Below are 14,285 nucleotides of genomic sequence, written 5' to 3'. Positions count from 1 at the left end.
AACATTTAAGTTCATAAAAATTGATAAATTTAACTATTAATTAATAAATATTTTAATACTCTTTCTCACGATATGAACAGTGCAATCAAACAACATTTAAATTATTTTAATTGAAATGAGAGATAAATTATAGAATTAAAATAAAAATAAAAATAATTTAATTATGTAATTATATTTTCCCAATATATATATATATATATATAGTTGAATTTGAATGGTCATATATGCAAAACAAGCGCCCGGCCAATCAAACCACCTTAATTAATAAACCAGACTGATCAGAACTTCTTACAATGATATTATTACAAACAAAACGCTACCGTTAACTTGTTGGAATCAACAGTGGCCAAAGCCGCCAAACCCATTTAGTTTTTTTTTTTTTGAAGATAGCCAAACCCATTTAGTTATAAGCTAGTGTGATACGTACAGTAACTAGTAATTAACAACAATATTTTCCAACTGAAAATAATTAACTAGAAGCGCTAAATTTTCTTATTCGCCAGCTATCCAGCTTAATTTGCACTTTATTTGTGAGCTAGCTAGTAATTCAGCGTACGGCATCCTAGCTTAATTCCATTGAAAATCAGTGCAGGCCGAAGTTGAAAGTTACTCCAGTGGAAGGCAGCCATGAATTCCCATCAATGAACTTAGCGACAGTAAATTTGGCAGCTTCTTCCTCTCCAATAACATGAAATCCAGGCCACTGCACCCTCTTGTGAAGTCCAGATCCAGGCCCTTCATTTGAGTATTCCGCAAAATAAAGTGTCTTGAGAGTGGAGCTCCCAGCTCCAGGCCACTCAATCCAACCTCTTGGTGCAATAGCATCATCTATGCTTGACTCCATTATCACTGATCTAGAGTACTCCTTCCACGGCCTCCCTAGATACGAATTGTAGGAATGTTTCACCGGAGAAAAGTCTGAGCTCACCGTGATCTTACACTTGTGAATGGAGAAGCCAGTATTTTGTCCGGGGTCGCTTCTTCCACTTGCGAGGATCACATTGTAACCACGTCCTGGTCTACGAAGTACCAAATTGCAGCTCTGAAAAACAGCGGCAGCGTTTCCAAAGATGAAGTCTACGGTGCCAGAGATGTCACATTCGCGGTAAAATTGGCGGAGTGCGAGTGCGTACAGGCTATCCTGGTAGCCTGTAATGCTACACTTGAAGAGAACTGAATGATCGGAAGCGATGTACAAAGCCAAGGCTTGTTCTCCTTGAGGACCTGCTGTGTTTTGAAATCCAATATCGCGAGCAATGAATCCATCTCCTGTGATTGCTGTGCACGTACCCACAATTAATGTTAAAAAGTCAGCATCGCTTAATTGATCATATGCTCATACAAAGCGTGTGTGTGCATGAGAGAGAGAGAGAGAGAGAGAGAGAGAGAGAGAGAGAGAGAGAGAGAGAGAGAGAGAGAGAGAGAGAGAGAGAGAGAGAGAGAGAGAATACTGACTGAATGTGGCTGAGCCGGCCATGGAAGAGCCTTCAGCGACACTGTCGTCACCAACTATAATAGTTGAATATTTCCCGTCTCCTATCAAGGTAATGCCATCTTTGTTAGTGTGAATCTTCTCCTTATAAGTCCCCGACTTTACGTAAATCACAAACCGTTTCCCGGAAGCAGCCTGGATGGCTTCCGAAATAGTTTTATAGTTGCCTGATCCATCTTTTGCAACTATGGCGTTCGCTTTTACGGTGGTTGCCTCAAGTAGCTTCCTATCTTTAGCTGATACCCACTTGGGAAAAGCTTGTTCCTCACCAAGACGGCGAGTTGTGCTGTTCTTGAACTTACCTGCAGTACTAGTGATCCGGTTGACAAGAGATAAAGGATTACTTCCCAACTGAGACAGATACTCCATCTTCTTAGATATCTGAACCATTAAGTCTCCGGCGGAGTCTTTACAAGCTTGCTGGAAAGTTATCGCAGCACTTAGCCATGTTTGGATGTCATGCTTGTTTTTCTTTGGAGAATCTTTTAGGGCTAACAGGGACTGCTCAAGGCGTTTAAGAGACATGCTCATGAGTTTTTCACAATACGCTGCATGTACAAAAACCGGGGCTTAATTATTTTAGAAAAACAAAAATGAGACACAAAAAGGCACGCATAGATCTAGACAAATATGCATGTACTGTTATTCATGGCCCCATTTTATGCTTCCGCCGCTGTTCAATTCTCAAGCAACTCATATCAGACAAAGCATTTAAAATTGTGAAAGACAAACACGTACGTACACACACGTACCTGTTACGGAAGCAGCACGTTTAGGTTCATGGGCTCCAAATTGGGAGCTGAAATTGGCAAAATCTGAAGTGGACAGCGTCGTCGCATGCACGATCTTGTCAACAAGAGCCGACATCAAGTCAACATGTTGATTCCTTGAGTCCAAGCCGATTAAGGTTTGAACACAGAGGGTAGGATATCTAGTAAAGCCGCATTCCTCCTGGATACGTTTTTGATAAGTATCTATGGCGGCCGATGGCACGGAGGCCCCTCCTAGTGCACATCCCAATACCCAAAGCACTATAAACTCTAAGATTCTCATTCTCATATATGCCAAATAATTGAAAAAATACAAGTTTTAGCAAAGAGAAATGAGAACTAATTCCTTTAGGAACCCCACGACTAGAAGCGAGGATGGGGTTTCACATTTATAGACTTATAGTGAGAGAAGTTATGTGATTGCCGGCGTGGCTACGGGAAAAGAATTAACATTTAGTATTGTTGGTTTAATTTGGTGTTCTAATTTCTTGGCCCATGACAAAAACTGGTGCTCCAGTGTATATCTCATCTTAGCCAAGCCCTCGGCCGTGTCTAAATCCTTCCAGTTTCAGTGGGCCTTGTGAATTTGTAATCAACTCGAACCTTCACTTTTGTGAGTCCTATTGCTCCCCCGTACTTACATATTGTACATATCGATCATAAAGAACGATTTTTTTTTTTTTTTATCAATTTGTAAGAAGTATGGGACCATAACTGCATGCCTACTTTATAAATAATTCTGAAGTGTTTGATCTGGTTTTAGGGCGGACTTGCATTGATTACTGGGGGATTTCCACAAAAAGTTTTTAAAACTTACTAAAATATTATTATTTATTTATTTATTTTATCCCGTGGCTCGTCAAATGTTTAATTTTTGGTCAACTCTTATAAATCTTTTTTAATTTTAAACATGATTTTTTTTTTTTTTTTGTGTACATTTTGATATATTTATAACAAATTAAGAAACTTTTGTATTCCAAATCAAAGTTATCTTTTAAGATTATTTTATAGACATGTAACTTTAATTAGTATATAGTTGACTTATGCTTTTGTATGAAATTAAATTAAATTTAAGATTTGTCTATTTTTATTTTACATAAATTCACGCTTGTGCGCTTATTTATTTACGTAAGTTCAGACCTCCACACAAAAAAAAAAATCCTAATTTTGCTCCTATCTATTTGTTTTTTCAATAAACTGAACATTCAAGGAAACAAAATTTCATGAGCTGATCGATGAGCACATGTTATGTTAAATCAACACGAGGTGTTCTTCCATATTTTGAAACAAGATGATGGCTTTGTCACAAAATTTATTCTTAATTGTTAATACAGTGATACAAGGGTGGACCTGCATAGGGGCCGCGCCGCCGCGGGGGGGGGGGGTCGGCGACCCCCCCCAAGCTTTAGGAGAGTACTGGTTTGCTTTAGCATAATCATGAGAATTTGTTGCCTCATGTTGATTTTCCTACTGGCAACGCGTGTCCCACGTCGGATGCTTGTTGGCAAGTTTAATTTGGGCTCGCGAGCTCGTAGGTGGTTCTAGAATCACGCTTGGGCTGCTTGGATATTAGGCCAACGGAGTTTGGGGCCGCATTTGAGCCAGTTGATTACTAGGCCAGGGGGGATGTAAGCCCCCATCCCATTAAGTTTGCCCCATCAATTTTTGGAATCTAAGAAAATATGGCATACAGTGCAAAGACACAAGGAGGCTGTCATTTCTTTTAATTTTTGTATGTTAAATCATGAGTTATTTCAAAAAAATTAAGTTGATGGAAATAGTAAATTTTTAAACATTTAATTAGTACTTTGACGCTCTCCGTCATGTTTTGACCCATACTATCCCTTAACAAGCGAGGCTTAACATTTGAAATATTTAACTAAAAGTGAGGGGTAAATTATGGAGTTAGAGTTTCAAGTCACCTTAAGTTATTTGGATAAGTGATGATTTAAACTGTATCAAAGTAAAGGTACTGAGTTCGAACCTCGATTTCACAATTTACTTCTCAATTTTAGATAAATATTTCATGTTATGTTGATGAAGAAATTGAGCTCACACGTGGGGAAGAGGGAAATGAATGTTAGAATATTAATTAAATATTTAATTCACCAAAATCAGGTATGCCCTCTCTCTCCTAAAACTCTTTTCATTCAATCAATTTATTCTCAAATACTTTATTGCCTGAAGCATTAGAGGTTCTTCGATCCTCCAGGAGCGGGTGGTTTTCCAATATGGTCCGGCCATCCAAAAATCTACTTCAACAAAATATAAATATATAAAAGTGACGTTTGGTTATCTTTTTGCTTGATATAACAAAAATGTAATAGAATTCAAAACAATACGAATTAATATTGAGCATGAAATACCATTTTAGCCATACATATCATATGGTTGCATCAGCCGTCAAGCACTATCGCGGTGGACGCGTCTAGTGACAAAGATCGAAACCCATTATTCCATTTGTTGGTTAAGTATTAGAAACGGACCCAATATTTAGATGGACTTAACGGTAAGGGTCGATGCATGTTATGTGTTTTTATGTTTTGGGCCTGATACACAATGGATTTGGTAACGTGTGGTGAATATGTTCGACGCGGTAGCCAATTGTGTGCCACTGGAGAACTCATACATAAATAGAGTTGCGCATAGTTTTTCCCTATAAGGTAAGAGAAATTGATGGAAGCCTTAATTAAGTATATAAACCAAAGTGAACTGGAGCGCCAGTGGCGTTGATCCAATCCCCATGTAAGAAAGGCCCTACTGTATACTGGAAGGCTTCTTGCTGATTAATGAGCTTGTGGCCAGGCCAGTTGACTCTGGCGAGAACCTTGGCACCTGGTCCTATGTTGTTAAACTCTGCGTAATATAGAGTATTGAGTCCGAAGTCTCCTTCCCATGGTAGCCATCCATCGGGGTGGATAATGTCATCAATTGTTGATTCCATGACAACGGTTCTCGAGTATTCCTTCCATGGCCTCCCAAGGTAACTGCTGATTTTGGACTTGAAAGGTACAAGTTTGTTGTCCGGCAAAATGCGACACTTATGCAACACTATTCCCGTGGTTTCACGTTTGTCAATCCTTCCCTGGGCTGTAACCACATTTTTCTGGTTATCCAAAGGTTTCCTCACCACAATCAAGCAGTTTTGGAACACAGCAGCTGCGTCACCAAAAATGAAGTCAACGGTGCCAGCAATCACACAGCTTTTGTAGAATTGACGATGGGTTTGTGCATACAAGGTGTCTTGGTATCCCTCAAAGCGGCAATTGACGAAAACTGAACTATCCGCTTGGACTCTAGCAGCCACTGCCTGTCCCTTTTCTGGACCAGCTGTATTTCTAAATCCCATGGCTTTCGCCAAAAAGCCTTCTCCTAAAGCCACTGCATTAGATATTTCACATAAATAAATTAAAAAAAAAAAAAAAAAACCGAATTAATAAACTATCTCGATCTGCGGAAATTCTTTACCGAAACGCTTGCTGACCAGATAATTTTTAGTCGTATGTCATTTATTTGTTGTTCTAAGGATGGTCATGAGGTTCCCAATTGGAAGGTTGGATGGAAGAAAACCTCATTGATACCCACTAATTAAATGGCTTTCTAAACAAGATGAATTAAGCTATATATCATGTACAAACAGGTTGAGCATGCATGCATGTGTACTAATTTATAAATACATTCTGTTTCGTTTCATTTTTTGTGGGGAGGGGGAGGAAAGCCGAAAGCTGAATGCTAATTAATTTGGATACCATCATACCAAAAGTTGCAGTTTCAAAAGTCCTAACTCCATCTACAAAATTTTTGCTACCAGTGATGATGCTCTTCTGGGATCCATCACCGTACATAGTGACATTCACCATCTCCTTTGTCACAGTCACGGTCTCCTTATATACTCCTGCCTTAACGTAGATGACATATCTGCATTGTCATGAGAGTGGAAAAGAAAAATAACTAAATGAACTATATACGATCGAGCAATATAGAAAATTGAAAATGTTTTCGAAAAGATGAAAATTATTGTCGTTTGTTCGATCGATGATTCGATATATATCCCCCACACCCCCCATTTAATTTCCCTAGAAAATTATGATGTGATAAAGGTGCATGATTATTAGCATTGACACCTCGTAGATGCAAAACTAAAGGATCGATCGATCGATATCATACCGTCCTTGGTATTTTTCTGGCATGGCTGCCAGTGCCCCAGAAATTGTATTGTAGTCTCCGCTACCGTCTTTTGCCACAGTCACGTTGGGCGTGGGCTTTTCATCTTGGGCCTTCAACATCCTACGGTCCTCATGGGCCATCCAGGTGGGATATCCGTCCTTTTCCAGAAGGTGACGGCTATGTCCACCTGCTTCCTGGAATGTGGACAGGAACAAGGCCACCTCGGATACAATGGCAAGGGAATTGCTGGTGAGTTCCTTGACACCCTCGAAAGCCTTTTCCACGCTGTCCTTCAATTTTCCTTGGGGAAAACCATCAATGCACGTTTGTTGGTAAGACATGACCGCACTCAGCCAATTGTTGAGTTTAGGGGTTCTAGAGGACAACTCTCCTAAGTCACTGTTGCCAACTTGGAAAACGGAGAAGCCTAATTCTTCCTTGGCTTCCTGCATGAGTACCATACAATCTTCGAATGCTGCTTTCTCTGCTGGGGTGTTATATTTGAACCCGATGGTTTTGTTCATGGCATTGTTGACCTCATCTGCGGTTGCTGAAATAGCAGTCTTGAGAAGGTCTTTGGGATGACACAAATCAGGGTTCGCTTTCACTGCCCTGGTGAGGATGTTCTCGCACTTTTCCTTGTAATCCGCAGAGTGGCAAATCATTTGTATCACCTTATTAGTACTGTGTGTCTGTGAAGACTCATTTGCAGCTTGTTGGTGAGGTTGAGCTGCTTTGGTGTCACTGTCGTTGGATTTACCAACTCCCACAAAGACTGCGACAGCAATTAGAGCAACAAGAGCAAAGGCCGAAACTGCGGCCATGGCAATCCTCTTCCTGAGCTTGCGTTGCTTCTCAGCTCTTCGGCGTTCCGTTATGTATTCAAAATCCTGAAACGCCATGGTGAAAATTAATGGCTAAGGCAGAGAGAGGCCTCTGCCCCAAGCCACAGAGAGAGCGGAGAGAGATCCACAGAGGAACTCTTTTTAAGCCTTTCCTCTTCCTCTCGATCCGTTGATAATTTTGATTTGTGAAATTTCAATTTTCTTTTCTTTCAGAGTGACAAAGGAGATCTGGACAGGAGGGTTTCACGGCACTCTGTTTTTAGAAGTTAGTTAAGGGTTCTGTCCCTTCCAACCGCATTTCCCGCGGCTCCCCTAGCCTCCTCCCCATCACCTTTAAATTTTGCCCATATGACCAACCTATTTTAAAGGTACGTTGTTTTCTTTTTCCAAGGTATAAACAAAAAACTAATCAAGCCGTCTTAATTTGTTTCTGTGTACGTGATTGGTATTAATCCATAACTGACTCACCCCAGATATTGTTTATTTGGTAATTAAATGTTGTCTCAATGGTTGGAGCCTATTAAAATCTTTATCTAACTTAACATTTTTTAGGCTTGTTATCTCGTATTAAGAAATTCCACTACGGGAGACCAAGATATCGATCTAGGCTGTCCAGATTTATAGCTCAATAAGTGGGTGTGTGTTTCCAGGAGCTGATGTGTGGTGGATTGCAAAGCTAAACAATACAACAACTCTTCCAAAAAAACTACAATTCAATAAAGGAATTGGAGTAAAATAAGAGAAATTAAACTTAACCTTGGTGAGCTTTTTTTTTTATTGAAAACACATGAGCTGCGAGTTAATTCCTCCGTATTAGGTGTCAATGAATGTTATTTTTTACACTTAATCACATTTATTTGATAAAGGTCGACGTAGAGCATTTTACGTGGCTTATTATGTCAGCTACTTAAAAAAAACAACTTTAAAGTTTCAAACACGTCATATCAGCCAATGTAAAATAGGTGTAAAGAATAGCATTACTCTTAAGTTTATATGAAAAATAGAGTTCTAACCCTAGTATTACATGAAATTAAAACATCCAATAGTGATCACATTCGGACAATAAACATGATGAAAATAGACGAATGCTTCTAGTCGCACAAGCTTCAACCAGTCTTTTAATTGAAAGTTTTGGACTTAATACTCAGCCAAACGGGGTGCAATCGTAGCACCAACCAGATGTCTTGAGTCCTACATTGGTCTTAGTTTTGGACATGCCGTTCGTACGCTGACTGATCGAGACTCCTTGAAACTGATACTAATGCTCTCCTAGAAAGCCCGTTCGAACGAGCCTTAGATCTCGTTCGGACTACATTGTTTTCTCTTTATTTCTTTATGAAATCAAATGCAATTTGGTCTACATCAGGAGCTATACTATTTTGTGGTTGTGTTTTGGCCAGCAAAAATAACCTCAATAGCCAATAGGTTAATAATCCCCCATAGTAGTTTTTTATTATATCGATAATGAATTGAAACAGTATCTGATTTTAAACTCAATAAATTTGCTATAGTTAGTAATGCTACCTGCATACCATAAGGCTGATCACTTGGGAGTTCGGGCTGTGTCTCAGTCCCAGTGTGGCTGATCATCTGAAAAGATCAGCTAAGCATCATTGGCTTGGTCAGCCTTTACCTGACCAACTACCTAATACTACACAGGCTCATCAAACAACGCTTTTTAGCTTTTTTTTGAATTTAACCCGAACTGTTCGATAGATTCTCACACGTTACACCCAATCGCCATGATGTAATAATAATCATCAACTCCTGCTTTTTATTTTAAAAAAAAGGGGGCTAATCCAAATATTGATAAGAATAATCACATCGATTACTCCGTGATTACTCCAGTAAAATGAGAATATATATATATATATATATATATATATATTCAATTTGTTGTACATGACGATCGATTCTAAGGAGCTTGTTTCTTTCTTGCACTTGGATATTTTTAGAAGAAGATAAAGACCTGCCTTCTTAATCAGCATGTCACAAGACTCACAAGCGTCCTGGAATTATCAGAACAATAATATATATTACGCTTGAGCACCAGTGGCGGACCCAGCCTTATGATTATGGGGGCCAAATTAATTAAAAAAAAAATGGAGGACAAAAGTAAAAAAATAAATAAATAATTATGGATAAAATTTAGAGGAAAATTTTGGAGGGGGGGGGGGGGGGGGGGGGGGGGGGGGGTGGGGGAGCACATGCATGTAGGTCCACCCCTGTTGTGCAATATCCTACCGACAAAAATTCGGACAATAAGGTTGATCCCGTGGGAGTTCGGACTGTGTCTTAATCTCAATGTGGCTGATCATCCGAAAAGACCAACTAAGCATCATTGGCTTGGTCAGCCTTTACCTGACTAACTACCTAATGCTACGTAGACTCATCAAACAACGCTTTTTAGCTTTTCTCAGAATTTGGCCCAAACTGTTCGATTGATTCTCGCACGTTACACACCTGTTCGCCATGATATAATAATAATCATCAACTCCTGATTTTTATTTTAAAAAAAAGGGGGCTAATCCAAATATTGATAAGAATAATCACATCGAATGAGAATATATATATATATATATTCAATTTGTTGTACCACTTGGATATTTTTAGAAGAAGATAAAGACATGCCTTCTTAATCAGCATGTCACAACTGTCCTGGAATTATCAGAACAATAATATTACGCTTGAGCAACAGTGGTGGACCCAGCCTAGTAATTATGGGGCCAAATTTTAAAAAAAAAATAATAATAAAAATAAAATAAAATTGAAAAAAAAATAAAATTATGGATATGAGTTAAATTTCTAGCAATGCTAGGATCTACCGAATTCAGAATCCATGACGCTATCAGGGAATTGTTCACTTCCCAGTTTTCTATCTTCGAATAATAATCGTTTTCATTTTCATCTTTATTTGGGATTTAGATTCTTCCATCTAAAGAAACCCCCTGTTATATAATGTTTCAGTGCACAAAAGGTCTAGGTCTCATAATCGTTATATAATGAGATTGTCGGGGCGAGTCCAAAGCTCATAAGGTCTAGGTCTCAGACGAGTCTCCCAGAGCAAATCATAGACAAGCTCCTAAGATGTCAGGATTGATACGAATTTAACAGAGCATGGTTCAACTAGTGGGCCAGGGACCCAATATCCTAAAACAACAGCCTCTCCCAACTAAAACTCAGAAGCAGAGCTTTCAACCTGAGAGGAAGGAAGATGGATTACTCCCCCCTTTCCCCCCATGTTGGTCCACCCCTGTTGTGCAATATCTTACCGACAAAAATTCATGCGTATTTTCAGAGATAAAAAAGTAAGGATGAGCCCCATAATGTAAATGAATTAATGAAAGCAAATTGGGGAGGACTTCCAATTTGTAACTGATCTAGACTCCTTTAAATTGTGGGTGCGTTTGGTTTAAAAAATATAACAATTTCAAAATATTTATAATGAAAACGTAATTTTTTTAAATTTCCATTAAATCTAAACAAAAGTGCATTTTTTTTTTTAAAATGATTTCTTTTTAAACCACGTACTCTTTAATGAAAACACACTCTGCAATTTTATTTAAAAACAAACTTAATTATAACCTGCGAAACCGCGTTGTCAAGCAGCCAAACAGGCAGCTGGCATCATAGAGTATCTCACTCCCGGCCAAGTGAATAATGCCATAAAAAATCATGCACGTACGGTAAATGTTTACACAGAAGAGGAACGTAACAAACCCATTAAGTGCCTCTTTAGACAATAAGATCAAATTCCATCATCGTAAGGAAATGAAGTGGAATCCAACCAGGCATCACCAGTAATGAACTCTGACACCGTGAAATTATATGCATCATTATAATCCATCACGTGATACCCTGGCCAAGTAACTCGACCATCCGTTGACGAACCGGGCCCATAATTGTCGTACTCGCCGTAATACAAAGTGTCCAAGCCTCGTTGATCATCATCGGACCATTGGGTCCACCCAGTTGAGTCAATGAAGTCGCCGATGTAGGACTCAAGGTAGACCGTCCGAGAAAACACCCTCCACGGCCTCCCCAGGTAGCTTTTGACCCATGAATTGGAGTACAAATCATCCGCAGCCACAATTGAACAATTCTGTATGGAGATTCCGGTGTCCTCATCAACGGTATCACGGGACTGTGCGGTGATAACCGTGTATTGGCCACGCATTGGCATTCTAGCCACAATGTTGCACCCCTGGAATACCACCGCTGCATTCCCAAATATGAAATCTATGGTCCCGTATACGTCACATTCTCTGTAGAACTGTCGAAAGGAATGGACGTACAGGGAATCCTGGTAACCATTAATGGAGCACCTGTACAAAGCGGCCAAGTCGGCATTCACTCTCAACGCAACCGCTTGATATTTGTTTGGCCCTGCCCTGTTCTCGATAGATATGTCTCGTGCCAGAAAGCCGTCGCCAGACACCGCTGAAATTCATATATATATATATATAGGCCAGGAGTAAGAAGGAAGGAGACAAAATTAATTAAATAGAAAGGCGATAGAATTTAGTTTACCGAGAGTTGCAGATCTGTAGGGGGTCCAACCATCGACGACCGATCTGTTACCAGTAATGAGAGTGACACTACTTCCATCTCCAAGCAGAACAACGTTGGGCTTGTAAATTGGGATTTCCACATTTTCCTCATAAACCCCTTTTTTAACATAGATAATTATCCTATTATCATAACTATTATTTGGAGCAAAGTTGATAGCATCAGTGATGGTGGTGAAGTTTCCTGTTCCATCAGCAGCCACCGTAAGCACCTGGCTCGGATCGTATTCGTCGCCATATGCGCTCTCAAAGATCCGACGATCTTTCCTTGACATCCACGTTGGGACACCCATGAGGCGCCGATTGGTACGGCCTCTAGGAGCCCCTGCTTGCCTAGACAGAATTGAAAGAGAATTACTCACATGCTTGTAAGTGTCGATTATGGAATTCACTAGAACTGACTTCAAGGGACCCGATGCTGAATCCAGGCCTTCCAAACATGTGTTCTTGTTTGTGAGAGCTGCGCTAAGATATGCTCTTGCATCAGCTAGTTTTCGTCGGTCGGCTGCACTAATTCGAGACACGGATCTTTGTAAAGAAGACAACGTGATTTGGTGGAGTTCCTTGCAGTCTTGGATGGTTCCTCTTTGTTTCTCGATAATGTTTGAATTCCTGGCATTGAAGAACAGATTGGAGAGATTTTCAGATTTGGATATTGCGATTTGGAGGGTCTGCAGGAGGTATGCGATGATGTTTGGACTGATATTTATCGATATAGAAAGCTTCAATGAGTCAAAGCAGACATCTGGGTATGGTGTGGTCTTGCAGAAAGATCTTATGGAGGAGAAGTGGGTATTCAGAGAAGTTGTGGAAGAAGAAGAATTGAGAGCCCATGTTGTTGAGAAGAAGATTGCAGAGAGGAGCAGGATTAGTTTCAGAACGGAGGAAGTCATCAAAATTTGAACAGACAAATTAAACCGAACACTGATATGGAGACTAAAAAGGCCTAATTGGAGATGCCATTGGGAACGTAAAGTTGCATGGTTTTCTCAAGAGCACACGGACTTTTAAGGGCACGGGTAAGGATAATGACAACGCCATATGTTTCTTTTTTCTTTCACGGGGAAATTGGTGGAGAGAGAGCTAGCTTGTTTAGTACCTGGATAATGGAGAGGGCGGCTGCTAGCCCATAACACGTGGTGAATACTGAGTAGGCCTTTGACGATGCTAAAAGATAAAAAAAAAAATTGAGAATATGAAGAGAAGAATAATTTAAAGAAGAGATAGGTTATTTACACACCAGTACACCGCTTTGGTATACACTTGATAAGTGTATATACAAGAATGATTCTCTTAAGAAAATATAAAAACAAGAGGCTTACATCTAACGCCAGCGGATATTGCTTAATAAGGCAATATTGGATGAGAGTGGTCTCGATCCCTGTAATTAAGAGACCTGTTAAAAACAACGGAAAGTGTTAGATTTACAACACCAATACAATAACTGTACAATAATCCTTCACATGAGGGTGGGTCCCATATATTGAGGTCCACCCTCATGTGAGAGGTTGTTGTACAGTTATTGTATTAGTGTTGTATAAGAATCAAATCCCAAAAACAAAAGGCTTACATCTAACCAATTAAGTAGATATTGCTTAATAAGGCAGTACTGGATGATAGTGGTCTCAATCCCTGTAATTAAGAGCCCTGTGATGACCTACGTTTCATACTTTCATCATCAATCATCATGTTATTATCGTAAGAAAACTTTTTTTTTCTTTTTTCTTTTTTTGAGTTATTGTGATTCAATTTAAAGCATTCATAGTAGTTAATTTCCTTATAAGGGTTTTGTTTTCTAAATTTTAGAGAAAATTTTAAAAAAGTCATAAAAAGCCACCCACAACAACTTTTCTATATTTTTCTGTTTATTGGAAATGCTCAAGCATTAATGTAATCATAAAAAAAGTTCTCTTTCCTATCACATAAATAATCAAAACTAAAAAAGTATAAAGAAAGAGTAGAGAAATAATATTTAATTGATACAGAAAAATGTGAAAGGAATCTATTGTGGTGTATTTTTTTATACGGATCTGACTTCTATGCTATAAAATTATTAACATGAGATCTGCAGTTAAAATAATAGATGGCTGAGATTAAACTTCAATATTTGTAGGCCAAACGTCATCGTGTAAAGCCAACATAACATTTTATACAAACTATACATTTGACGTTGTCTCAAGGATAAGGAAAAAAAACCCTTCTGCCATGCATTTGCCTTCTATTGCGAGAAACGAAATTGGGCTTGACTATTTAGGCTATTGCGCCAACTCCACCGCAACAACCGCAGTAAGTTCGCAACCACCACCATTGAATATGATTAGGAGTTCAATAGTCTCAATGGACTAGGCCCTAGTAACTGAGACTGGCCCCCACTGGACAACTGTAAACATCTCTTGTTAGCCAAAATGATTTAGACCTCATAGAGTCCATGATGGACGATGAA

General features: G+C 39.2%; 3 protein-coding genes across 3 annotated transcripts; all 3 read right to left on the bottom strand.

Moving 5' to 3' along the window:
* Nucleotides 1–231: 231 nt before the first annotated feature.
* Nucleotides 232–2,545, bottom strand: LOC133856480 (pectinesterase). Its single transcript, XM_062291514.1, has 3 exons — nt 2,245–2,545; nt 1,456–2,040; nt 232–1,278 (listed from the first exon to the last, which is right to left on the bottom strand). Exons 1-3 carry the CDS (start codon nt 2,543–2,545, stop codon nt 584–586), a joined length of 1,581 nt encoding a protein of 526 aa, XP_062147498.1. The 3' UTR covers nt 232–583.
* A 2,372-nt stretch (nt 2,546–4,917) lies between these two features.
* On the bottom strand, nt 4,918–7,331 carry LOC133856465 (putative pectinesterase/pectinesterase inhibitor 45). The gene is made up of 3 exons (XM_062291498.1): nt 6,430–7,331; nt 6,020–6,180; nt 4,918–5,643 (listed from the first exon to the last, which is right to left on the bottom strand). Exons 1-3 carry the CDS (start codon nt 7,329–7,331, stop codon nt 4,952–4,954), a joined length of 1,755 nt encoding a protein of 584 aa, XP_062147482.1. The 3' UTR covers nt 4,918–4,951.
* A 3,651-nt stretch (nt 7,332–10,982) lies between these two features.
* Nucleotides 10,983–12,957, bottom strand: LOC133856462 (probable pectinesterase/pectinesterase inhibitor 12). Its single transcript, XM_062291495.1, has 2 exons — nt 11,805–12,957; nt 10,983–11,714 (listed from the first exon to the last, which is right to left on the bottom strand). Exons 1-2 carry the CDS (start codon nt 12,733–12,735, stop codon nt 11,023–11,025), a joined length of 1,623 nt encoding a protein of 540 aa, XP_062147479.1. The 5' UTR covers nt 12,736–12,957; the 3' UTR covers nt 10,983–11,022.
* Nucleotides 12,958–14,285: the final 1,328 nt, after the last annotated feature.

The sequence above is a fragment of the Alnus glutinosa genome, chromosome 14 (genome assembly GCF_958979055.1).
Source record: "Alnus glutinosa chromosome 14, dhAlnGlut1.1, whole genome shotgun sequence".
Lineage (NCBI taxonomy): Eukaryota > Viridiplantae > Streptophyta > Magnoliopsida > Fagales > Betulaceae > Alnus > Alnus glutinosa.
Note: the sequence above shows the minus strand (reverse complement) of the source record. Positions and strands in the feature narration are given on the sequence as shown.

Bases quoted from the DNA above. Each gene is read 5' to 3' on its own strand.
- LOC133856465 (XM_062291498.1), bottom strand. From the start codon at position 7,331: ATGGCGTTTCAGGATTTTGAATACATAACGGAACGCCGAAGAGCTGAG. The intron at 6,181-6,429 runs GTATGATATCGA...ATGACAATGCAG, and splicing joins CCAGAAAAATACCAAGGACG to ATATGTCATCTACGTTAAGG. The intron at 5,644-6,019 runs GTATGATGGTAT...TATCTAATGCAG, and splicing joins TTTTGAAACTGCAACTTTTG to TGGCTTTAGGAGAAGGCTTT.
- LOC133856462 (XM_062291495.1), bottom strand. From the start codon at position 12,735: ATGACTTCCTCCGTTCTGAAACTAATCCTGCTCCTCTCTGCAATCTTC. The intron at 11,715-11,804 runs GTAAACTAAATT...TATGAATTTCAG, and splicing joins CTACAGATCTGCAACTCTCG to CGGTGTCTGGCGACGGCTTT.
- LOC133856480 (XM_062291514.1), bottom strand. From the start codon at position 2,545: ATGAGAATCTTAGAGTTTATAGTGCTTTGGGTATTGGGATGTGCACTA. The intron at 2,041-2,244 runs GTACGTGTGTGT...TTGTACATGCAG, and splicing joins ACGTGCTGCTTCCGTAACAG to CGTATTGTGAAAAACTCATG. The intron at 1,279-1,455 runs GTCAGTATTCTC...GTACGTGCACAG, and splicing joins GGCCGGCTCAGCCACATTCA to CAATCACAGGAGATGGATTC.